This window comes from Gymnoscopelus microlampas (genome assembly GCF_963454915.1).
Source record: "Gymnoscopelus microlampas genome assembly, chromosome: 5".
Taxonomy (NCBI): domain Eukaryota; kingdom Metazoa; phylum Chordata; class Actinopteri; order Myctophiformes; family Myctophidae; genus Gymnoscopelus; species Gymnoscopelus microlampas.
In genome coordinates, this window is record NC_139942.1 from 42,866,977 (window position 1) to 42,894,082 (window position 27,106).

At 40.8% G+C, this 27,106-nt stretch overlaps 1 protein-coding gene across 1 annotated transcript in view; it reads left to right on the plus strand.

The window, feature by feature from the left end:
- cacnb2b (calcium channel, voltage-dependent, beta 2b) overlaps window positions 1–27,106 on the plus strand; it is a gene marked incomplete at both ends in the record, with an annotated part of 57,914 nt that overhangs the window by 8,673 nt on the left and 22,135 nt on the right. The window contains 11 exons of the mRNA XM_084056925.1: window positions 13,601–13,666; window positions 17,224–17,346; window positions 18,059–18,198; window positions 18,612–18,670; window positions 18,779–18,804; window positions 19,018–19,098; window positions 19,677–19,735; window positions 19,868–19,986; window positions 22,344–22,495; window positions 23,438–23,533; window positions 25,013–25,186. Coding sequence (XP_083913051.1) covers window positions 13,601–13,666; window positions 17,224–17,346; window positions 18,059–18,198; window positions 18,612–18,670; window positions 18,779–18,804; window positions 19,018–19,098; window positions 19,677–19,735; window positions 19,868–19,986; window positions 22,344–22,495; window positions 23,438–23,533; window positions 25,013–25,186 — 1,095 coding nt within the window. The remainder of the gene's footprint in view (window positions 1–13,600; window positions 13,667–17,223; window positions 17,347–18,058; window positions 18,199–18,611; window positions 18,671–18,778; window positions 18,805–19,017; window positions 19,099–19,676; window positions 19,736–19,867; window positions 19,987–22,343; window positions 22,496–23,437; window positions 23,534–25,012; window positions 25,187–27,106) is intronic.

Here is a 27,106-nt window from a genome sequence, read left to right on the forward strand (position 1 = left end):
CAAGGACGCCCTGATAACAACATATAAAATACATGCATAATGAGAAACAATAACAAACATTTGAATCACATTACAATACATGTACAATGTCCTAGTGATTACGTTCAAGTATTGTTAGACTTACATCTTGTTCACATGTTTAAGACTCGCTTCCTTCAGACAATGTAGCAGCATAGATAATAATAATAATAATAATAATAATAATAATAATCATAATAATAATAATAATTATTATTATTATTATTATTATCATTATTAATATAAGTGAAGCAAAGGAATGAGAAAGAGAGAAAAACAACAGCAAAAAAAAGGATTACTAGTTTTATACAAGGATGCTAACAATAGAACAGCTTATGTACAATGTACATAAGCTTGGCATTTATATACACCATTAGCTTTGCTAATTTGTCTGCAAAGGACACAGATGGACCTTATGGTCAATGCTTACACTATCAGAGATTACTTAATTTAACATGGATGGGTTTTGCTGTGTAATTAATAGAACGTAGTCATTTGAAATCTGACTGCCTATTGTTGAGTAAAAATGTTATTGCACACAGTGGTTTAGTAGTTGAGCGAACTGTGTGTTCTCCAGACAGTAGGCTACCATTTGTTGGTGCTGCCTCATTGCATGTTACCCAGAATAGGAAAATCCTCTTAATGGTCGTTACTGGGGCATTATATCCACAATACCTTCTCTCAGACAGGTATAGCCTGCTAGTTTGCTAGCAAGTCTATCTATCTGGAATATTCTACAGGACGAGTTGTTTCTATTGGATTAGCACACATTTTGCACATTACCCGTTTGTATTTGTTTTGACTGATATTGTTTTACTGCTACTGACTACTGACATTGACTTTATTTATTTTTTCCAGAAAGAATGAACGGTCGATAGTGTGGGGGATTAATTATTGATTGTATGCCATAAATGAGAAATTATACCGTCCAGGACAAGGTTGGCATTTAACGCTTGTTATGTGCCTATTCCAATGCATCTCCTTTAGCCCACCACTTTATATGTTACATCATAACTCTCTCACATCACGGACAATCCTGATACATCTGTGCTGCACGTATAATAGCCTATATCTATGACAGGAGCCAGGCATTTAAAGCAATACAGATAATACTAATGGTGCCATTGTAAGGTACAGCAAGGTACTAACACTATCTGATAGCTGCAGGAAGAGTTAGAAGCTGCACCTCTCTCTCTCGCCCTCTCTCTTTCTCTCTTAAATCCCAGATTGACCTATGCTATCTTAATCTCCTTACTGAGAGACAATCATGACAGAGAGAGAGAGAGAGAGAGAGAGAGAGAGAGAGAGAGAGAGAGAGAGAGAGAGAGAGAGAGGTGCATTTGGGAGGGAGGGGGTTAGGATCAGGACACGCTAGCCTACTCTTCTCTTTTTTTACTAATGATTCCTTTTATTCCCTTTTCATCTATTTTCTGTTGGATCATTAGCTCACACTCTCTACATGAATGGATTGACTAAGTGTGCCTTGATCACAGACAAAAATAAATCCATTTTCCTTATACAGTACATCTGGTATCTCTAGGCCTTTCTTTGCCCTTGAAACAACAAGCTGCCTGACTTCGGAAAGAATGACCAAAACCTATAATATTCTAGGAGAAGGCATATTATATTTCCTGTAGTCGAGGTGGCATGCCACTTTTAATCTGCCATTTGGATTTGAAAGGTGTGTAAATGTAGGCTTTAAGCCCAGACACTGTGGCCCATGCCAAAGTCAACTTGAGGGTGCCAGCCCAGCCATATCTGATCCATGGCGGTGGATGATACGAGGGGAAAATGATGCAAAATAACACATAAGGCAGGGCGTGAAAAGAAAAAGGAACAGATCCAAACAACCATACGCAATATAAGAAAACATAGATGAACTGTGAGGCGCAAATATAGGCCTACTGTCCTCATTACCAGTGGTGGAAGAAGTACTCCAAGTATCAATACTGTGATGTAGAAAGTAAAAGTCCGGAATTCAACATTTACTTGGGTAAAAGACAAGTACAAAAGTATTGGTATCAAAAGATGTTAATCAATATTAACATCTTTTGAAATGGCGAAATGTATATAGGGTTGAAGTGGGTAATGTATGTTTTGTAACGATCAAAATCTACAAATAACTAGTGACTGAAGTTTTCAATTAATTGTTTTGGAGTTTAAGTACAATATTTGCGTCTGAGATGTAGTGGGGTAGAAGTAAATAAAATTATTGAAAAATGTACATACCGAAGAATGTCAAAATACCTTAAAATTGTACTTAAGTACAGTACTTGAGTAAATGTACTTAGTTACTTTCCACCACTGTCCTCGTTACTGTGATGAGTAAAACCTAGAGGTAAATGTGACGGGATAGAGTTATCACAGATAATACTGTAGTGTTTATCAGCAACTAGTAAACCATTTCTGCAAAATGTGGCCACCTTGGCTAAGTGCCAGCATCTCACTGAGGGGCAGACAGGAAATAAGTCTCAATTCTTTAGTGACCCGCTCCACAGCCCCGGACGATTTGTCTCAAAGTGGTGTTTGGGGAAGAAGTCATTGTTTTGTCCATTTTCTGATGCATGATGCTGTCCCCTCTTGCCTGCAGCAAAGATTACAGGGTAGTAAATTCCACCTTACATGATAATAACATTATCACCAGGCAGGAAAAACATTCTGCTGATAAACTGAAAAGAGATGAGTGAGCTTGATATGGTTTTTACGCATCTCTTTAACTGTTGAAAATATGTCTATAATGAGAATCCAAACACAGGAAGGTGGTCACAGAGCCAGCATAATTTCTTTACCTCTGATCAGTGAATGCTGACTGACCACTAAGACGTAAGTTCTACACCACTGCCTAACATGTCGACTCTCAGATAGGGCTGGGTCAATGTTACCCCGATAACCTTACCCTACCTTTGTAGTCCGGGGCGCCTGTGCGCGCGCCCCGGATTTGGGGCGTTTTTTTGTTACTTTATTTCGGTTTTAGGGTTAGGGTTAGGGTTAGGTTAGGGTTATGTTATTTAATTCTTATTTTTTCCTGATTTTACACATTTTTTATCAAAAAAATAATAATACATTTCCAAAGATTTTTTTTCTTCTTCCAAAATCGATTGGGTGCCGTCGTTCATGGCTGCAGGGGCGCCATGGCTGCGCCCCTGCAGCCATGAACGACTTATAGCGTGGCATGTGATTACCGCCGGTTGAACATCATCTCTACTGTCTTCATCCCTCTCATACACATTCACTTTCTACCTCTCTGCCTCTCTCTGTCTGTCAGGGCATGTGATGACAATGTTGTTTCGGGGTTACACACAAGACACACACTTATGAAATGGCACGGCCGAGCAATGGATGGAAGGGATATAATGAAGCATGCTAATGTGTGTGTGATATCTATAAATATAACTAGAAAGGTGTGCTCAGTGGAGCGCATATCACCGACAGGTCGGGTGACGTACATGGGGTGTGTAAGTCATGGGTTGCAGCCGCCAGGACCCGAGGAAGCTGCGGGGGTAAATAGCATTTCTACGACATACAGTTAAACTTTTTGCATTTAAACATGTGACACAAGAAATTTGGCACTGATCTCTGTAGTGGTTACGTACACGCACGCACACACGCCACTTTCTCATATGAATGAACACTGGAAAATATCCGGGGAATCGGGTCCGGACATTGTCCGGTGTTGGCCATTCATACATGTAGCATGCAACAGGAGAATGTCCGTTTCAGATGCGTTCACACATTAAGGTAAATATTCTGTTTGATAAAGTGAGGGGCGGGGTCTGGGTATTACACACACATATTAGCTATTCCCACGTAAATATAACACAGGCACAGCTTGAGGGAGATGCGAGGATCAAATGCAATATCTTTCAGAGAACATGGTCTCTATATACAGCCAAGTGCACACTGTGGAGGGAAGCGTCAGGTGTCTCGTTGTCTGCAATTAGGCTACTAAAGGTAAAGAGACATTTATGTTCGATCAGTAGATATTTCCGACTCGAACACTAATAAAAAGCAGAAAGATTAACTCTCCAAACACCTCGGGAGGAGGGCAGGCTCCACCCATCGACAATAGAAGCGTCATCAACACCTCCACATGCTGAATGTAAATTCACCGGACAATCACCCTGTCCATTCACACATAGTGGTTTGAGCCAAATCGGACATTACCCAGACTTAAGTTGAGGGTCCAGTGCTTCCGTTTGAACTCTGGAAAACTTCCATAATACAGTGCATGCATGTCTGAAAGTGGCTATGCAGTCTCTCTGATCCTGGCCTTCGGTCTGGAGAAGACAATAATGCAGAATGCAGCCAAAGCGCGTCAAGCTGATCGTTCTATGACAGAAACTCAAACTAAACTGACCAGCATGATAGGATTAGTCCTCTATGTCTTTTTTTGCTCTCCATACAGAAGGGTGCACAGGCTTATGAATTAATCTCTTTTTGGCACGCAACAGATACAAAAATAATGTCTAAGGTACAGTAACAGTCAAATTTCATGTTAAAATTTGTTGTCACATGCACAAACCTTTGAAATAAATATCCAAACCAATTGTGCTAAGGGTATTTAACTAAAGTGCACAAATAAAAGCAAGGATTAACATAACCCTAAAGTAGTACAATTTTTCTCCATTTTCTGTTGTGCTGAATTATTTGAAAACAAACTATTATTTAATAGGACAACATAATGCATGTTTTTGAATGTCCCACGTGACAATAAAACACTAAAGTGGAGGTATATTTTAAACATATTTAAAATCTTTTTTTTTTTTTTACTTTTTTTTTTGGAATTCTTTGTAAAATGATAAACAAATCAGAGTATAAACAACTATACAATATAAGACAAGAAAAGGCAATGACAAATAATTTGGTATGAATTCAAAAAATAAAATATACAACATAAAACAACAAACAAACAGTTATACAGATACAAACAAAAAAACAGAACAACAACAACACACTCTTGCTCTCATCTCATACTCTCCCTGCACAGATCTTTTTGTAAAAGATCATAAGAAAAATAAAACATATTTAAAATCTTTAATCTTTTTTTAAATTAAATTGTATTCCTGTGAGCATTTTTGCAGGGAATAAATATGTGTTTGATATGAACCAAGCTTCTCTGTCAACAAAGCGATATTTGCTGGACAGCGTTGAGCCCAGTGGCTGCTTTTCAAATCCTTAGGTGAAGTAAACATTGAAGATGCTTTGCTACAAGCAGAATCTGCTAGAGCTACTTACAGGCGTTGCAAGATCCTCCTCTTTGGTAATCCTCGGTGGATGGATGGTTTGAGCGTTTCGAGCCCAGCTGTCAGGGTCATCAGCTGGGAGCCATCCTTCCTTGATGTTTCGCCCCTTTCATCCCAGAACATCTCCGGATGGTGGGGCCCGCGGTCAGGGACGTCTCCCTGCCGCTCCCTGCAGCTGGACTCGGGACTATGCATGTCCCTGGCCGCATACCTTCTGCTTCTTGACTGGCTGTCAGTGGGGCTAGGATTAGCTTGCTCCGGGGTTCCAACTGTGGGCTCTCTTCAGCCATATCCATCTAGATGTAGTCTCGGCTACAGTGGCTATCTCCCCAGTGGCTTTCTTCAGTTGCTTAGGATCCAACCCAATCTTCTGCAAGAAGTAGCGCACTGATGTTGCTGGGAAACCACGGCAGCCAACTTCGATGGGGAATAGTGAGGCGTGCCATCCTTTAATAAGAGCCTCATCAATCAAATCCTGGTACTTGGCTTTCTTCAGTTGGTGAGAGATGGCTAGCCTGTCCTCCCAGGGCACAGTTAGTTCTGCTACCAAGATGGTTTTCGTGCTCCTGGACAGTAAGATCATGTCTGGTCTGAGAGAAGTCACAGCCACCTCTTCTGGAAACACAAGCTTCTTTTTAACTCGATTTACTCGATTTGACGACCAGAATTCTGTAGACATGGAAGTAAGGCAAAATGTCAATAACTCCTGGAACATTCAGTACATCTTTCTCGAGAATGTAACGGAGGGGAAAGACAGTCTTTAATGTTCTATCACTTTGGTGCAGACTCTGATTCCAGTTCTGGAACAACTGGGACCTCTAACGCAAACATTCAAACTCTCTTTAAAGCTGCAGTAAGTTACGTCCTACCCTGGATTTGAACCCTCCCATGTCTCTCCCATGTGGAAGACGAAACTTCTACCGCTCCAAGATAGAGCTGCTTGGCCAAGGGATATATATATATATTGGGCCACATGCGAGTGCTTCAGACATGAGTTTCTGTGTACTTAAAAATTACAATGATGGAACCTTGTGTATATGCGCTTTTAGCATTTAATCTGAGTGTACACACGCTTTGTGAATGAAGCCCAATATGCATTTTAGACAGTACTACTTGTCAACCAGTAGGTGTCCTACCCAACACTAGGGTCAAAATGTCTCAATGGAAGAGGAGGTGGTCCACTGCAGATAGTATTAACAACTACCATATAGATTGGTTGCAGTAACATTTATTCTTAAATTCCGGATTGCAGCTTTAAAGTCCACATTGGAAACAAGCCTCTGGGGCTTTTTGTGTTACCCTTTTAGCATAACTTTTGACTGTAGGCTACTACATGTACTGTTAACACACTTGTTAATGATCAATCAATGAATCAATGAATCAATGAATCAATGAATCAATGAATCAATCAATCAATCAATCAATCAATCAATCAATCAATCAATCAATCAATCAATCATGCTAAGTCAACATAGTCTTGCATAAATTGTTCAAGTTCCAACTTTTAAGCTATGCAGCAAGGCATGAAACTCGATACATGTACTGTACTGTACTGTACTGTACTGTACTGTAAATTAAACTAAACTAAACTAAACTAAACTAAACTAAACTAAACTAAACTAAATACTTAAATCCAGTTCACTACCATGGTCTGTTGATCCATGTCTGATCTTCTGGACCAGCTCTCTGGTCCAGTCACAGCTGATCATCCATTTGGCAGGGCAGACTGTGGTGTCAGTGCATCTGCTCATTGATTGAACGGAACTATTTACCACTCTGAACCCTGTTGGTTTCAGCAGCCTCTGTGGCTCTGTCTTTGGCAATAATGTGTGATAACCACACATTATTACAGGAATACAACTATACAAAAAGTTATGATTATTATTTTTCTTGATTTATTTTTCATCTCCTTTTCCAATACAGAGGCAAATTCTATGCCCCAAAAACACATACTGTGTATATTTTAACCGCTTTCAACCTGGTATCCTTATTTTGGGCATGCAGCAGTTATAAGCTCAATTATTATCATTATTTCCCTTTTTTTTATCTACTCAAAATCGTTTTCACACATTTTCAAAAGTAGCGAATGTGGGAGATCTAAAAGCTCACAACGCATCACATCACAACGCATTGTGAGCTTGCAGATTGAACTATTTTAGTTTGCCGTGGGCACAAAAAAAAATCTCACCCTGTGTGAAGGAAGCGGTGCCTTTGGGGCGGGGCTTAACTCATTTCAGTTCGTCCCTATTGGTGGTCTGAGTCCACTTACCAAATTTGTACTTGGTAGCATGCTGCAAACTGGAATAATGGCTGTTTAAAGCCCAGCCAATGGGCAGACTGAGGGGGCGGGGCTTAAGTAATTACAGTTTGTCCCTGTTGGTGGTTTTAGTCCATGTCCAAAATTTGTACTCCGTAGCATGCTGCGAACTTGAGTTATGGCTGTTTAAAGGCCAGCCAATGGGAAGACAGAGGGGGCGGGGCTTGAGCAATTCATGCTCGGCCCGTATTGGTGGTCTAAGTCCACATACCAAATTTGGACTTGGTGGCATGCTGCAAACTGGAGTTATAGCTGTTTAAAATCCCGTGCTCATCCCGTGCTCATACGGGCGGACGTCCCTGGGGGTCCCTGGACCCCTCTTTGATAACCGGTGGCACGTGTGGCAAATGAGAGGAGAGATGGCATAGGCAATCTCCAAGTCTGTGTGTGTGTGTGTGTGTGTGTGTGCGTGTGCGTGTGTTTGTATGTGTTGCTTCTTTGCCGTGCTCATCCCGGGCTCATACACACAGACACACAGACACACAGACACACAGACAGACACACAGACACACACACAGACACCGAGTCAAAGCCACGTATAGAGCGGTTGGCACCGCTAAAAAAAAATATATATACACATATTGAAAACCGGTGGTTTAGGCTAGGGGTCCCCAAACTCGAGATTAGGAAACACTGCTTTAGGCCACAAGTACCTTCCTTGCCATTGTTGCTGGAAGCATCACAGCACATTTTCCCCTGGCTGCGCTGCTGGGGAAACTACAGCTACTGGGCTTCAAAGTAAGAGTAACACTGTAGAGCCAGTTGAAGCAGCACCTGATAAGGAGAAGTGATCACAGCAGGTGTGCAATTCAGCAAGTGTTGAACAAGCTAGCATATATGCGACATAAAACACACACACACACACACACACACACACACACACACACACACACACACACACACACACACACACACACACACACACACACACACACACACTCCCACCTCTCCTGTACAGTGTAGACATGCAACCAACCACACAGTCTGCCCACCCCTATTCAAAGGGCAGATGAGGCTCACTGCCTTTCAGACTCTGTGGAATGATACATTCTCACACAGTTCTTCCCAGCTTTACTTGTGAACACGGCTGTTGTTGGATGCTTTAAACACTTTGAGGATGCTGGACAAAAGTCTAAGGTGTGTGAAAAGCAAGCATATAGCATTCAGGGTAAGTGAGCGCATATTTTGATTCTCTCTCTATCTCTCTCTCTCTCTCTCTCTCTCTCTCTCTCTCTGTCTCTCTCTCTCTTTCTTTTGCCTTTATTAGGGCTGCAGAATATATTGTTTCAGCAGCATCTGCATTGCTATGTACACATGACGTGACGTGCAGTAGTCATATTGCAAAGGAATGCAGAATAGCTAAGGCACATTGATCCAGTCAGTCACATAATTGTACTAAAATGTGTTTACTTCTCGATAGAAAAAAGGAAATCTAGCAAGGTCCACAACAGAAAAACAGTAGTCCATATGATGAATAACACAATGATGCCTTAAAATCACCCCAATCATTGCAAAACAAATTCTAATGGGGCTATTGTAATTTAGATCTGCATTTATCGGTGAACTACATTATTCAGCCCAACATTCTATCTATCTCCTTCATTGTAATTTCTTTAATACTCTCTCCTACATAATGGTTATGTGACTGCTCAGCTTTCCTGCATTGCTTTTGAATTACATGCCATTGTTCGGCGACAGTCATGCTGTAGTAGTAGTAGAAGTACAGAGCGCTGCCAAGCTGACCTAATTATACTGATATTTTCTATTGAGATGAAACAAAACTGTCTCTTCCCCAGTCCTTCTGTGGATCTCCCATTGATTTAAATGTACAGCTGAATAGTATCTCTACTATTGGTTGATGAAGATGGTGCTTGCTTCGTTTAAAAACCATTTAAACGTACAGCTGAATAGTACCTCTATATTGGTTGATGAGGATGGTGCTTGCTTCCCTGTAAGTCTATAAGAGACACATTTCACCAGTGGGAATCGTTTCTGCTTAGGTGGCATATTTCTTTTGAGTGGTTTCCATGGAAACCCCCCCCCCATATGTTCAGGGAGTACTTACTAGTGACATGGTTGTACACACTATGTGCTGCTGTACATGCTCTAGTGCCCTAATATAACTTTTAGCTATAAAGACCTTAGATCACAACATTTATTCTGCACTTATAGAAGGAATTGACACTATCTGGGTGGATGGACATAGACGGATGACAGATGTTTGTAGATACTAGATAGATGGATGGATGTAGGACAGACAGACTGATGTCAAGGGATCGTGCTGTCTGATGCCCTTGACATAAGGATGTAATGGCATTCTTGCCATTTTCCCATTCCCAGTATTGTTTTGGACCGAATTGATGGTTATCTTGTGTAACTGGCCTTGCAGTCAGCTATACACCCACCTACTGTATCTGCTCGATAATAATACTTCTCGTTTCTCCCATGCCAGTATTTAGTTTGACAAGTAGTTTTTCCGCCACAGGCAAACTTTCAGTGAGAACCAGTCCTTTGGGAAACCAAATACTCCAGACGTAGCCAGCTGGCTCCTGTTGACACAATGGCTTTGATTTATTTTTTCTTTTCCTTTTTCCAGTTTGTGGGATGGAGACTCTCTACCTCAATCAGAGACTCTTTTCCTAAGACTCTCCCTTGGCACATGCTGAAACAGCTGTGTAAACCTTCAGGTATAGTGTCTTAAGAGAGCAGACTTTTAACAGGGGTTTTGCTTGCTCATGTAGACCCCCACCCAGCACTCTATATCTAAGCCAGTGGCGGCTGCCATAATAAATGTTATTTGTATAACACTTTTTCAAAAACAAGTTCACAAAGTGCTTCACAACACAAACCACAACAAACAAAGTGTGTGGAGAAAAAAAGCAGCAAAACACAGGCAGTTCAATTAAAACAACTTCACTGAACACGAACAGACCTGCTGCGATTGAGTACGGTAGTTAGTATCCATGATGCTGCTATAAATTCTTACTGGAACAACAGGTGAGGTTAGGCAATGTTAGGCTATGGAATGAGTGTGTACAATTATTATGTTGAAAAATGACAAACAACTATTGTAACAACTATTACTATTTAATTGACAGTTTTATTCAATTGTATTTTATAATTGACCTTTTTTTATCAAAAGAAGATGGGCGACATTGGGCGTTTGCACCATATTTACCAGACCCAGACCCGAGGATGGTACATTTAAGATCCTCGGTCTGTGTGTGCAGCAGTGCTTTTCCTTCACCCAGATGGTAGGCAGCACTATGCCACCGGCCGTAGCAGGCCTGTAACATTGCTTAATAATTCAACAGTGGCGTTTTGTACTATTGGCTAGGTGAAATTGGCTTGTTGGGAAGTCGGGTGCTGTGTGAACAGATGTCTGTTCCAAGCACGGGTAAACAACACCACAGACATTGGTCTAACTCTTCCCGGGGGGGTGGGGGTGGCGGGGGTAGTACTTCCTCTGTCTTCCTCTCCCATCCCTTCTTCTCTCTCACTGTATGTCAGTTTCTCTTTGACTCTTTTAATGTCTTCACTGTCGGTATGCTGCAGCATCACTTGACAAAGCCATGCATGGGTGAAACGTTGTTCACTTTTGGTTTAGATAATAAAAAAAGACGGGGGAGCAACTGATCGTGTACAGGCATTCCCTTTTCTTCACTTGATTATTTTTGGGTCCAGCACCGTGTTTAAAGAAACTGTGGGGATGTGCATATCCTACCCTCTTTTCATATGCTGCAACATCACCCATATTGTTCTGTGCACCTCCATTTGTTCTTAAAAGTATTAATAATAATAATAATAATAATAAGGATAATAATAATAACAATAATAATAACAATAATAATAATAATAATAATAATAATAATAATAATCAGCCACTAGACATCAGTCTAGTTTTGTCTGTTTTATTTTCACAAATATTTTCTTTTACATTGTGATTTTCTCTTTGCTCCTTGACATCTTCTCTCTGTACAGCCACCTCCCTCCATCTACTAGGAAGGATTCAGGCAGTGCACTTTATGTTGAACGACACTTTCACAGACTCTATCATGTTTGTTTTTGTTTCATCTCCCTACTTAAATTTGCATACAATTCCTCCCACTTTGATCATTATTTCTTTCTTCATTTCTTGTATCCTTTCTTGATTCTCATCGTGTACTGTGGCTATCTATGCGATGCACGCTTTCACAATACAAAGTGATTCATATGGAAAATAGTGAACCAAAATATTCTCCTCTCTATCGCTCGATCTACTTTCTATTGTTTACTTCGTTATTCGAGAAAAGACGGCAATGCTCTTCTTAAGTCTTATTCTCCAAGGTCTGCTATAATTATTGGCCTCGTGTTTTTTGTGCTGCATTCATATATCAACATCCAGGCTAGAAAGCATTAAGCGCAGTGTGTGGCTGTGTGCTCATTTGGAATAACTGAGATGGTGAGCGCGAGAGAGAAGGGGAGGAGTGTAGAGAAAGTGGAGAGGAGAGAAAGTGAGACAATAATTCTGTTCTGCAGTGATCGACTGAGCACGAGCAAGCAAATGAGTGAGTGTGAACTATCTTAAAGAAAGCTATAGCTATTCTCATACTAATAGAAAGGAGAAAGGAAATGCATCATACTGTACCTCAAATAAAATGGAAATAATAATTATTAGTATATATTATTATTATTATTATTGTTATTGGTGACATCAGGGTACTCCATATGTGTATTTGGGGATTTATCAATATTATTTTTGAGGTATGCGGATCTGACCGACTTCCCACTAGGTGCATGATCCGTGCGTCACTCCCAAGGCACATGTCTTTTACTTACTATAGGGTGTTAAGTGGTGCAGGCGGCTGACCATTGCCGGCTGACCGTTGCTGTGAAGTTCCAAAAGGAAGCCATGGCCAGGAAACTCCTAGCGTGGCAGGGTGGCTCAAGCCTTGAAGCCCCTGGAGTCGCCAGCGGAAGTGGCATACTGCCGATCATGCTTGAGAGTGGGGAGTGGTGTCTGTCAGCACAGCCCCCGTGGTTGTCAGCAGCCCCTGGGGTTGTCATCGGTGGCGGCATATCGCCGTGCATGCTGGGTGGCGGGAAGCCTTGGCTGCCAGTAGCGCCTGGGGTTGTTTTAATCTATTTTAAAGCACAGAAGAAAGTCTACCCAAAAATAGTCTATAGAGAAAAAGATGAACGACAACATTGTTTACTGCTTAGCCACTATTGACTTGGGAACTTTGGAGAAAATGTAACAAATGCTAATCTAAAGATAAAGCCATTAACTGGAAAATGGTCTGGATGCTTATTTATGATAGCCACGGCTGTGAATATACAACGGCACTAGTAGGGTCGTTTAAAATGAACACTGTGTAGACTAGAGTAACTTACATTTCACTCTCGCAACATTGAGCGTTGCATTATTAAAATGCAACCTCGAAGTACGTGTCTACAAAGAGAGAGAGTTGATTTGTGACTTTGGGATGGGACTGACAGGGCCACAATGACACATGCAAGGGGGCTGTTGTGCCACCTACCAGCTATGACATAGAGGCGATTACTTACCATGTCTTTGAGGGGACAATCTAATCACTGGGACGCAGCACATAAATCTGTGCATCACGGGGGCCAGCCAATGCATCACTTCTTGCCTAATAAAGACAGTGGAAGTGCTGGGAAATGTAGAACACTGAGACAGAGTAGACATGGCTGGGACAGTCGCTCGGAAACGTTATCTTTGCTGATCAAAGTGTCTCTCCAGACTCCGTGTGAGATATTGTATCTAAGGGCCTATTGTCATCAGCTGACTATAAATTGGATATGTGTCTGAGTTGCGTTTAACATTGATCTGAAGTAATTTTTTGTGAAATTATTTGACAAGTTGTCCTCTCTTGTCCCCCTCTTTCTCCACCGTTTGTGTGTGTTTCCCTCTCATTCTCTCTGTCCGTCACTCTTTGCCCCTTTCTGTCATCTCTTCCTGTGCCTCCATGCCCCTGTCCCTCTCATTATTTCTTTCATTCTCGCTCTTTTGCTCTCACAGGGAGAGCGTCAGGACTCTGATGTCGTTGAAGAGAGAAATGCTCAGGTGCAGTTGGAGAAGGCCAAGGTACGTTCTCTCCCCCTTCTCCCCAAGTCCTAGTAGTTCTGCCGAGGTCCCTATTATGATATCATGAGCAACGGGAGATGACCTGTGTCGACATATCAATACGAGTCACTCTTGTTTCAACAGTAAGATATAAAATGATTCATACCACTCAAGGATCCTGTCCTTGACTGCTATGACTGAGAATGTAATTTACATGCTGTGTGTCTCTCACACACGCGCACACGCACACGCACACGCACACGCACACACACACACACACACACACACACACACACACACACACACACACACACACACACACACACACACACACACACACACACACACACACACACACACACACACAGAGAGCCTCACATGTATGGATTCCACACGTTACAAATGGTGACTGGCACCATGCCACCTAGTGTGACACACACACACACACACACACACACACACACACACACGCGCACACGCGCACACGCACACGCACACGCACACGCACACGCACACCATGAATGTTGTGATATCATATGCAAATTATTTCCTAACAATAAGCCTACCCTGCTCCAATTGTGCACAGTCTAAAATAAGGAAGAACTGCTTTCAAGGACATGATTACATCACAGGCAGGAACCATAGAGACATCAATACACCGGATTAGCAAAGCAATATTCTGCTATTAAATTCACTGCAATAGTCATTGCAATATCTTCAAACCTTAATCCATTTACAGTATTTGCTCAACGGCTGGAGCAGCATAATGATGAAGGGTATTGATTATTACAGTTTCAGTTTATATGCATTCTTAAAGTCCCTGGAGTTGACTGCTTTGTAGAGATGTTGTGTGTTTAATGTGGCAATAAGCTACTCGGGTTACTTAGAAAAATAAAATATAATAATAATATGAATTAATATTATAAATAGGCTTATTAACAACGTCAGATGTGCAAACAGACAACAGTGCTCCATGGATTTGTGTTCTTGGGTTCTTGTTGAGTTCTCAAGCACATCTACAACAATATAGATTTTTTGTTTTACAAATCTCTTTATGCAATTATTGAGCAGATAGAAAAGACAGCATGTAGACCAGACCAATATAACAAATAGGTCTGCAATTTTATGACACAAACAGCAACGAGTGCCGCTCTATGAGCTTGCAGATCTGCTATTTTTTTTAAAACGTGAACATTTGTGCAAATCTTTGAATATATATTTTTTAAAGTGAACATTTGTAACTCAAATCTTTGCTTCTGGGGGTCCCTGGAAAAAAAATATTTTGAGATGGGTTCGGTGGCCAAATACAGATCATTTTGGGGGTCCTTGACATGAAAAGGTTTGAGAACCACTGTTTTTTATACAACCTCACACAACAGCACAGTAGTAGTGAAGTGATGACAGTTACATGCACAGAGTCACTGATTCATGCAGGTCATTGCACACAGACGTAACGTTGTCGCCCCAGATAAGACACTCTTGCCCCGCTGTTTGTCTTATAAGCCAATGGTTCTCATCCTTTTCTGGATCAGGGCCCACTTGGAAAATCTCTAAAGTGTTCGCGGCCCACCCATCTGACCGCTTAACACTGCAGCCGAAGGTCAGATGGGTGGGCCGCGTGCATTTTCAGAGTTGTGTTTGTTTGTGTTCTGGCTTGGATCAATTGAATTAAGGTGGAGTCCTTATTTATCAGTATCACAATGAAAACTAATTCTAATTTGTAAAGAAAATTATTTCCATGACATTCTTTTTAACATATATATATTTTTATTTTGATGTTATTATCTTTATTTAAATCTTAGTGTTTTGTCAATTAGTTGGGGCGCCCACTTGAAATATGCTCATGTCCCACCAGTGGGCCTCGGCCCACAGGTTGAGAGAATCACCGCTCCCCGCTCCCTGAAAATTGAATTAAATCCTACCTCGCAGTTTCACAGTGCTCCAGGTGGGGGCTCTATAATTAACGTTGCGAGCCTGTCCTGTGCTGACCCCACAGCCTCCTCACAATGAGCCAAACCTTCCGAACCGGAGTAATTAGTGGGTTGATTGGCGCTATCACTGACATTTGACTCTGATAGGATTACAGCACCATCAGGGACACAACAAAGGAGCAGACAGTATTACTGCTACCTAAAATTCATGAATAAACGTGTTTAACCTGTCCTTGTCCTCCTGTGAATCTTGAGCAAAGATATTTTAAGGGGGAGTGAGTCATATTGTAAGGAGAGGAAAACAACAGGCTGTTTGGTTGGAGTGGTGTTAAAGCACCACTTCAGATTTTCTCAACCTATCTTCGTATAATTGGTCCTCATGCACATTATAACAGTGGTTCTCAAACTTTTTCATGTCATGGACCCCCAAAATGATATGTATTTGGCTGTGGCTGGCTTATATACCAGCACGCTAACTTTCCAAGAAAAGAAAAGCTGTATAGTTTCTATTGGCTTGGACTCTCCATCAATAATGCCAATGTTACTCAGGTTTCTAAACTGTCCATAGCCCACCAATGAGACGCAGTGGTAATGCCCTACTTCATCATACTACAGTGTCACACAAAAGTAGCCGATCTACAGGCTCACAACTTGTCACATCGTGACGCGTTGTGCGCTTTTAGATCTGCGATTTTTGCTATTTTTTTTTTAAGAAAATCAATACATTAGTGTGTCTGTGGGTTTTATAAATACTGACGCAATGAAAAGTATTAATAAGAGCTTGTGACTAAATAATAACCACATTGGATCCATTCCAACAGAGGTTCTTTTTTTCCTCTTCTATTTCCTGAAAAGTAACCACTTTGGACATACAGGGTTTCCACCCCACAGCCACAATATTTAGTTTAGTTCAGTTTATTTCGATCCACATCTACAGTATCACAAAACATAACGCACTGTAATCCAATAATGCTGGTCGATCGAACAGGCATAGGCTGAAGCTCAAAGCTTATTTATGCCTAACCTTCATACCTGTTGATTTAAGTTTGTTACATCATTTATAAAGTTCATATTGAATTAACAGTCAAAATATGTTGTAATTACATTCAAGACTACTTACGTTGTTCGTATATATATACATATAAGTAGAATCCGTTATACACTAATTGTATACACCTTATACAATTAGTGTAATTATATACTGTATAATATCTATATGTTCCATAAATCCCTTAATTATCATACCTATATTTCTCCAAAAGAATCTGCTTGAATTTTGTTTTAAATTGTGTTATATTTTTACATTGTTGGACATCCAGAGACATATTAGTGTCTCTGCTGCACATGATTCAACGTCACAAACACGTAACATCACACACACACACACACACACACACACACACACACACACACACACACACACACACACACACACACACACACACACACACACACACACACACACACACACACACACACACACACACACACACACACACACACACAGAACAGAGAACTGTGGAGTTAATGAGCTACTCTTTGTAAATTAACAATTACCAGAGGGGAGATTAAAATCAATAGTCACACAATAGGAGCTAATCCTCCCAACATTCTCGCATAATTTGATTTCTATACCTCTGTTCCTAGTACAAGCCTGTGGCGTTTGCCGTGCGCTGCAACTTCTCCTACACGCCGGCAGACGATGACAACGTGCCCGTACCAGGCCATGCTGTTACTTTTGAGACGAGTGACTTCCTACATGTCAAAGAGGTGAGGAATTGACCAATGTTGATTTTGACAGCAAGTTTTTATTTAGTTGTAGTCATAGTCTTTTGAATAAAATTTCATTTAGTTTTAGTAATATTTTAGTCATCCGAAATGTTTTAGTTTTAGTCGGCTAAATCTACAGTAGCCGATCTACAAGCTCACAATGCATCGCAGCGCCATGCGTTGTGAGCTTGTAGATCTGCTATTTTCAGGGCACAACACCCGAGCGCAACCAAACATAAAAAGACTTGTCTTAGTTCTACTGGATCTCCACTAGCACTAGTCCCTCCCTTACATTTTAGTCTACTTTTTATCTGTTGACGGAATTGTCAATATATTTAGTCTTAGTTTTAGTCATCATAGCTTAGTTTTTATTTATGTTTTTGTTAGTGAAAAAAAGGTAGTCGATGAACATTTTTCGTCATGAATGGTAAATGGTGCATTTATCCAAAGCACTTTACAGAGAGTGTGCATTACATTCACCCATTCACACACACATTCATACACCGATGGCGGAGGAAACCATGTAAGGCACCAACCTGCTCATCGGGAGCAATTTGGGGTTCAGCGTCTTGCTCAAGGACACTTCGACACCAACTGGGGCGGGGGGGGGGGGGGGGGGGGGGTGGTCCATGGTTCTCCTTTTGATTGTTACAGAACAGAACAGAACAGGTTCAAATGTTACATTAACAATTGTAATAATTGTGCCCTGCAGAAGTTTAACAATGAGTGGTGGATTGGACGACCGGTAAAGGAGGATGGCGTGGTGGGTTTTATCCCAAGTCCAGTCAACCTGGAGACCATCCTCATCAGAAGAGAAGTCCAGGCTAGGAAAGCTGCCAAGGCCTTAGCCAAGTATGTATTCTGATGTTTTCCTATTTGCAACAAAAGACACATAACTACAGTATCTGGGTATGTTACATGTGTGACAACTCTCCCAGTAATAAGCAGAGAGCTATGGTCAAAATACACACAAAGGTTCCTTGGCAACAATGTTCCTGCATGGAAAAAGGAATAATATGACTCAACTTTGTGTGTTGTTGCTCATCAGGGTTTCCCTTACCTTTAACATGTGACCTGTTGTGAGCTTGCAGATCAGCTGTTTTCAAATGTTTTGCACAACACCATTGTGCGACAAAGTAATATATGTGTGTATAAAAACGAGCTTCTCGATTATTCGATTAATCGATTAGATAATCGCTAAGAAGATAATCGATAGTTGCAGCCCTACTGAGGACACAAGTTTTTTCTTCTTCTTCTCATTCCAGCAAAGCAGCAGCAGCTAAAGAGGCTCAAGACACAAAGAAATATACCCCTCCTTCACAAGGTCAGTTCACCCTTTACAGAAGAAGCAAGTTTCACTGGCAATAATGCAGTATGTTTTGGCTCATGGTGTGTTATTATTATGTAACTCTGCACTCCCTGCCCATAACAGCTCAACAGCAAGTGAAAAGGAAACCGGTAAGTGAATGAATGTTTATAGCTCTGTATGGTTAATATAAAACCAAATGATTCTTTAGTGTAAACACTGTTAAGTCAAACTGATCTATATACTGTAGCTGTCAGATTTGTCTTTACATTAATACTTTAGGAAAACTCATCTGAAATATACTGCTTACTGCACCACCAGATCTGAGGTTCTGAAAAGTCATTCTCTTTTTGTGGGGGGTGTAGGGGGAAACGATCGCTATGTATGACGTAGTGCCTACCATGCGCCCTGTGCTGCTAATGGGACCATCGCTGAAGGGCTTAGAGGTATGTAAATACCAGATCTGCAGAATCACCGACATTGCCTGGTCTTCCAGGGACCAAACATGTGAACATATGCTGCACGCAACAGATCAACACGTATAGCACTGTATACTGACTGACCAATCAATTCTCTTCCGATTACTGTGTACCTTGATGCGCAGGTCATGGCAAAACCATTTGGCTTTCCCTGTTTTTTTAGGTATTTGATGTGAGGTATAGATTATCATCAGAGGGAGTGAGTTATCTGTGACTATTTCTTTAGCTGTGAGCTGTTGGCTGTAATCAAGGCCATCATTGTGCTTTTGTTCACAACAGAGTTTTAAAGAAGCACTAATACTTTGTACTTGTTGTAGCCTAGTACAGTTACAGTAGGATTAGGGTTAGTTGTTAATATTTCTTGTGGACCTTACACTGACAGATCACATCTAGAATTTCCAGAAATATATCAGCCTCTTTTAATACTAAGGTTTAGTATTTAGTGCTAGTGCTAGTAAATAAATCATTTTTTTACTAATAAATAGTAATTTAGTCATTCAGAACATTGGATTGGTATTCAACTCTGTGATTTTGTCCAATTTCAGGTTACAGATATGATGCAAAAAGCTCTATTTGACTTTTTAAAACATAGGTTTGAAGGCAGGTGAGTTCCAACCAATTTATGTATTTTCCGCCCCTTACTGGCACTGTAAATACGTTAAATGAATAAATACATAAATAATTCATAACAAATAGAGAGTGTGACATTCTGTTTGATCTTTTTTTTTTCTTTCAGAATTACAATCACTCGGGTGATGGCAGACATCTCTCTGGCTAAGCGGTCCATACTCAACAACCCTGGCAAAAAGGCCTTAATGGACCGCTCTAACACTCGCTCCAATCTAGGTAAATACTGTAGCAGTGTTCATTTTGAAAGAACATTTCGATTTTGTTTAGTCATAGTCTTTTGAATAAATGTAATTTAGTTTTAGTCATATTTTAGTCATCTGAAAAGTTTTAGTTTTAGGCGACTAAATATCATAAGATTTTAGTTTAATAAATCTACAGTTGATTTTGTTGACAAAAATGTATTTTGGCAGGCCTTCATGATGTCGTAATGGCAGATTTTACACTTGGTTGCATGCTGAAAATAGCCGATCTACAAGAGCGTTGTGAGCTTGTAGATCTGCTATTTTCAGAGTGCAACACCCGAGCACAACCAAACATAAAACATAACATTTTAATCTTTTATTACGTATTCAGTTTTACCACAGTCAGGGGAATTAAGATTGTGTCAATGACGGAACAACTTTCCAATTTACTTTTTAACCACATGAACCCTAGCTAGCATCCCTATTCTGGGTATGTCATAATAGGTGAACATTCTGTGAAAATATGTGAATATTCTGTCAGAATTGGCAAACATTCTGCAAAATCAGGCAAACATTAACATTTGGCAAAAATAGCAGATGTACAAGCTCACAAAGTGTCACTAATTATGCAACATATTGTGAGCTTGTAGATCAGCTATTTTTGTTTAGGGTTTAAAGGGGTATTTCAACTTTTAATTCCACCCATTATTCCTTGTTATAACTAGTGTGCTCATTCTAACTGATGCACAATACTAATTACAGTTCACCGTATGCACAACAACCAAAATTAATTCAGGGCACTAGATAGAAAATAGGATGTCATTTGAGACATAGCCTTGTTTCACTGTCAGCGTAAAGATTTTTATGATAATTTAGGATGTAAAGCATCAATTCTCTAGGACCCAGTGAGAATTTAGGCTATTCTAAGCTCCCCTTTTTGTAAAAGAGGAAAGATAAGATTTACTTATCTTTCTCTACTCTGTCTCTCTCATTGCTCTCTGACTCCAGATGCTGCGGGTATGTATGAAAAAACAAAAAAAAAACGACAAAATAAGCTAGCTTGATAGTTCATCTGTGTTTGAGTGCTCCACTGTTGTCTTAACACATACTTATGTCAACAGCCACTGTGTTTGCCACTGTGTAGCTGTAGGCCTTGACTTATGTTATATTCATACGCATCTAATTTGTTATATATTTTTTCATGATCAAGTCGCTCAAATAATAGTTCCATTGAAAACACAAAAAAACAACTATATGTGGATCTGATCAGTACTCAGTAACGATCTGCGTTAATTTATGCAGAGAGTTGCCGAACCAACGGATCCATTTGGTTACATTTGTACACTCACACAGTTAAATTAACACTTACTGTGCCCATATATATATATATATATATATATATATATATAAAAACTTGCAACCCGATTAACCTACATGAGCAAGATCAAGTTAGTTATTAGTTCTAAATATTGATCAAACTAATCAATTGAATTGATTATAAAAAAAGAAAAAGAAAAACTATATACTAAAATAATCTATTTCAAAAGTCACATTGCGACATGTTGTGAGCCTGTAGACTGGCTATTTGTGTGTGACACCGTTGTACAACGAAGTATAAAATAGGGCTTATTCAGACGAATCAAATTAATCTTTAATTCATTGTTAGGGTTGAATCGCTGATATGCTTTTTATTATTAGAAAGAACGTGCCTCAAGATTATTTGATTAATTGAAAATATAAACAATAGAATAATCACTCAGAAAAAAAAAAAGTACTTGCTCTCATGAGTGTAGAATATCCTGCTTCTGCACTTGTGTTGTCTGCTTTCAAGAAACTGTTACGGGTAGATTTGATTTTGTATGCTTTATGAGCTCGGCTGTCTTCTCCACAAGAAATGATAGGTGTATCATATTATTATGTCAAGGTATCATTGTCAATTCGTCATGTGTTTTGTTCATTTCACAGCTCTGGCACTGCTGTATATGAAACCTTGATGTAAAATGGTCTTCTCTATTCAGGGCAGTGCTTCTCAAAATGGGGTCCGGGTTCTTTGGGGGGGTTCCAGGGGATCCCCAGCAAAATGGGTTTATCAACCAGTTAAAATCAGTTTAATTGCTAATTGGTTTGAAATTGATGAAATTGGTATCCCGACCTTAAAATGTATTTTCTGTTTATTAAAGAGCTGGAGAGACCGGGAGACCCCTGTTACTGAACAAACACTCTATGGCAATGATTGCTGTCATAATAGAGAATATAGAGTTATTTAACGCTTATTCTAACAACAACAACAACATCACTTACCACACCGTTTAAACAAGTAAGATAAGATTCATAGGTGACCCAGTTTGTTGCTCGTTTGTAACTCTTCCATCATCCCTCTCCACTCTGGGCTCAATGCAGCCCAGATTCAGGGGGAGGTGGAGCGTATCTTTGAGCTGGCCCGCAGCCTTCAGCTGGTGGTCCTGGATGCAGACACAGTCAACCACCCCATGCAGATCGCCAAGACCTCACTGGCCCCCATTCTTGTCTATGTAAAGATCTCCCAACCTAAGGTAAGCTCTTTTAGAGCTTAGAGCATTGGAATTCACAGTGGAGGACGCCGGGGGGTGGGCAGTTAGACAGGGGAGGTGGAAATAATGACAAAAAAGTTAAAGTGAAAGATAGTAGAGTAGAGTGGAGATACTATATATAGAGAGGACATGATTTATGTGATTTCTTTCCCTTTACACGGTTGAAAGATACAATAAAATATATCACACCGGCCAATGTGATGTACTAGAGGTCCATCTAGAGTTCAGGCCGCTACGTGGCTCTCACACTTACGTCGCACCGCCGATCCGACTAATATGTCTGAGTCATGGTGTGGGCTTTGTCCCGTTGTACCTGTCGGTCTGTGTACCTTTTGTGCCCATATATGGAGCTGACTGATTTGTTTGCGCCTCATGCCATGGCGACACATCGAGGTTAGACAACACACTCCATATTTGGGCGTAGCTGCATTGGGAACGCTTTTTGTGGTTATGGCTACGTCGTAGTGACATGAGCGTGGCGTCAGAGGTTCGCCGGCAGGCCGGCCCGCCTGTCCTCCCCTCCCTTAAGCCAATTTTAATATAGGATTGTCCAGCTCTAGTCCCAACCTTTTCAACTGAAGTCAGGATTCACTTCTATTCCATGGAGAGAACACGTGTTCCTGATACGTGACATCCTAACTACCAGGATATCAACAGTTGCCAGCACCACAAGAACCCTAGTGTCCCTATTTGGGGCATGTGATAATTGGTGAACATTCAGGAAAAAATAGGCAAACATTCTGTGGAAACAGCAGATAGTCTCAAAATATGCCACGTGGCGAGCTTGTAGATTAGAAGAGATTTAGTGTAGAGGGGGAAAAAAGGGGTGGTAAATAAAGTGGTTAGAATCATCTTCCCTTTCTCTTCTCCCCTGTTTTCTTTAACTTTGTTTTTTATCCTTTGTGCATTTCCACTCTCATGTAGGTGTTAACCAGACTGATAAAGACGAGAGGGAAGTCACAGACCAAACATCTCAATGTCCAGCTCGTAGCAGCAGACAAACTGGCCCAATGTAGTACGGTGAGTGCCATCTAGTGGCCATGGTGGTGGCCACATGTTTACAGGTGTAAAACAGTGTGTTCAAACACCCTGAGGAAGACAGTAATTGTCGAAACGTTGGTTTCTTATCATTAAAACTTTCTGCATCGTGGCTAAGAGTTGTGCGGCCTCATCCTTATCAACAGTAAAACAGTGTGTTAAAATAGTTTTTGTGCAAGCTCCATCATTTCCTTGTTTTACACAAGGCTATAATGAAGAAGGTAAAGTCGGCATATGGGCCGGGAAGATGCCATTTGCGCCCATGGGAGACAAAACTGGAACCGGAAGTTCGGTGAAATACATTGGAGTCTATGGCAGCCGGCTGGACCAGCTTGTGAACAGACACTATTTCTGAACGATTGCGTCCTTTGTCAGTTAAATCTGTTCAGAAATATAAAAGAAGACATATCACAGTTTTTTTTTCAATCATTTGTTTTTCGATTTGCACACTGTATTAATTGTATTGAGGCATCTAAACAGCGGCATGTATCGTTTCTGGCTAAGCAGTATCGCGAGATTTGGTTGTCAGGCAGTCAATGATGGGCAGTCTTGTGATACTTTGTCACGTTCAGAAACATACTTTTTGCTCTTTAGATCAATAAACGTATACAGTGTACACATTGAAAAGCAACACAACAGAAAACAATGTGTGATATGTCTTCTTTTATTGTCCTGGGCCGAGTATTTTACAAAGTCGCAGTCGTTCAGAAATAGTGTTTGTTCTAAGCTGGTCCACCTGGCCCTCATTGACTCCAATGTATTCCACGGCTGCAGTTTAGCTCCCAGGAGATGGAAATGACATAAATGTCTATACCTTCTTTTTATATACCATGGTTTTCCAGGAAAGAAAGAAAACAAGGGTGGGGTGGCAAAGAGAGAGCAAGGTGAAAAATCTAAATCCGAGATATCTACATATCACATAGCATAATACGCAGAAAGTATGGACATGAGGTTAGACATAAGGTGCAAAAGAGTGGCGACACATTGGTAGATCCACATAGCAGCAGGTATGTACATGAGGTTAGACATAAGGTGCAAAAGGTAGGGTTGGGTGGGACAACGGCCACATGGTCCACATAAGAAGGTAGCTGCATAAGGCAAAAAAAAAAAGTCATTCTTTTGGAATTATAGACAGGGGTAAAGGTTTTTCCAAACTGGGCCCCACCCTCTCCATCACCTACTTTGCCCTTTCTTTTTCATTTAGATGACCTTATTTCCGTACATCTCCTTATCTGCATCTCCCCCGGGGACATGATCACAGACTCAATCTTGTAATCAGGGTAACAGTTATTTTTGGAGTCCTCCCCTCCCCTCCGTAGCTAGAATCCGAGAAGGGGTGGTGGGTGGGCGTACGGAAAATAATGTGGTGACATAAATCAGTGGTTCAGCTTCCATCAACCCAAATAACCACCTCTCTAAACTCCCCCCTAAATCCTTGCCACCGCCTTCCTTTTTCGGTAGGAGAGTTTTGATGTCATCCTGGACGAGAACCAGCTGACTGACGCCTGTGAGCACCTTGCTGACTTTCTGGAGTCTTACTGGAGAGCCACTCACCCTCCAGAGATGGAGCCGGGCAACCCACTGGTGGCTCGGCTGGTAGAGAACACGCTGCCCACGCCCCCGGCGGCCAGAAAGGTACAGCCACTGGCCGGTTGAGGGAGAATGGATGTTGACACAGGAATGGAAATGAATGATATGCTCAAGAGATACACACATGTGAATGCTTTATTTCAATCCACCCATTAAATTATTCAGCATAAGCAGGGGTGCACATAACTTTTTAGGTCTGGTACGCAGAAGAGCACCTGGACATGTGACTTGGTGCGCATGGCCCCCCCCCCCGTTTTGTCAACGGGGGGGGGGGGGTTCAGCACGGTGCCCACCGGACAGTTTTGTCAACGGGGGGGGGGGGGGGGGGGGGGGGGGGAGAAAAAAAGGACGCTCTGCTTCTAAATTACGCCGATTTTCGCCGTTTTTTTTCTCACGCTGTTAGATAAAGCCCCCAAGGTTGGTGCCCTGTGCTGCTGCGCTGATTTTATCCGCCAGATTGGGACGTTCACGGCATATTTTGCACCATTACGGTGCGTTCATCATCGGTGACGAGTGCCTCTAACAGCCGCTGCTGGCAGCGTGCACGCAGCGAGGCAATGCGAGGCGATGCGAGGCGGCGCGAGTCATATCTCTACCCCTGTGCCTAATGGCTGTACATGGGCCGACGGGTGCTTTAGAGTGATTGTGTGAGTGTGGCTTCAGGAAGTAAATTCCTAGCCTCGATCTCCAGGCTTTTATTTTTTAGTTTTGCTAAAAAATAAAAGCTGGTAAATTCCTGTCCCAGCTGTTGGTGCGCGAAAGCGCCTCGCGTCGCCTGATGTGGTGCGCATTTTTTATTTTGGGTGCGCATGCGCACCTGCGCACCAGTTATGTGCACCCCTGAGCATAAGGTTCAAATAGTACAGATATATTGGTAGCACTTTACAATAATGACCCGTTATAAAGCATTTATAAACGTTTATAAGTAGTTTGTAGGCTATTAACAAATCATTAACAACCTGTTTGTTGACATTCGTAAATGATTACTAAAACCTTTATAACTACAGTTACAAATCATTTGTAAAGTATTAGTAAGTAGTGAACTATTCATGAATAAGCCATTTATATACATCTGTAAAATATTATTAAATCATTTGTAACGACCCATTCTAAAGCATTTATAAACGTTTATAAGCAGTTTGTAGACTATTAACAAATCATTAACAACCTGTTTATTGACATTCGTAAATGATTACTAAAACCTTTATAACTACGGTTACAAATCATCTATAACGGTATTAGTAACTATTCATGAATAAGCCATGTATAATACATCTGTAAATGATTATTAAATAATTTGTAACTGATGTTACATAATATATACAAGCTATTGGTAGCTTGTTCATGTTTAACATATGCTTTGTTAAACATTCCTAAAGTATCTATAAATCCTTAGTACATGTTATTATGTGCCCTATAGTAAAGTGAAGACAGTTCATCATTTACAACTGTCTGTTAATGTGTTTGTTCATGTTTAACATGCTTTGTAAAACATTCCTAAAATATCTATAAATCCTTTGTACATGTTATTATGTGCCCTACAGTAAAGTGAAGACAGTTCATCATTTATGACTGTCTGTTAATGTGGACTTTCTCCTTACCTGTTGCAAACTACCTGGCTTTCATGAATGCAGACACCAAACAATTACTAGAATTATCATTCATGTTAAGCAAATGATGCGTAAGACATTCGTAAAGAGTATGTAAACCATTTGCAGACGTTATCATGAGCCTGAGCCTAGTTGCTTCTTTTGGGCTTGTTTTCATAGACCTGTCAGCTTGTTTCTTTTGCAAAATCTGGCAACACACTGATTACCTGCATTACACCTGCAGTAGCCTACTAGGGAGGAAGTGAACAGTGATGCAGTTGCAGACTGGACAGAAATATGTCTAATTCATGTTTTATGTGTTTTAACTGTCTTGTTGCAGGTGATCGAGGTAACATAAAATGGCTAATCTTACACA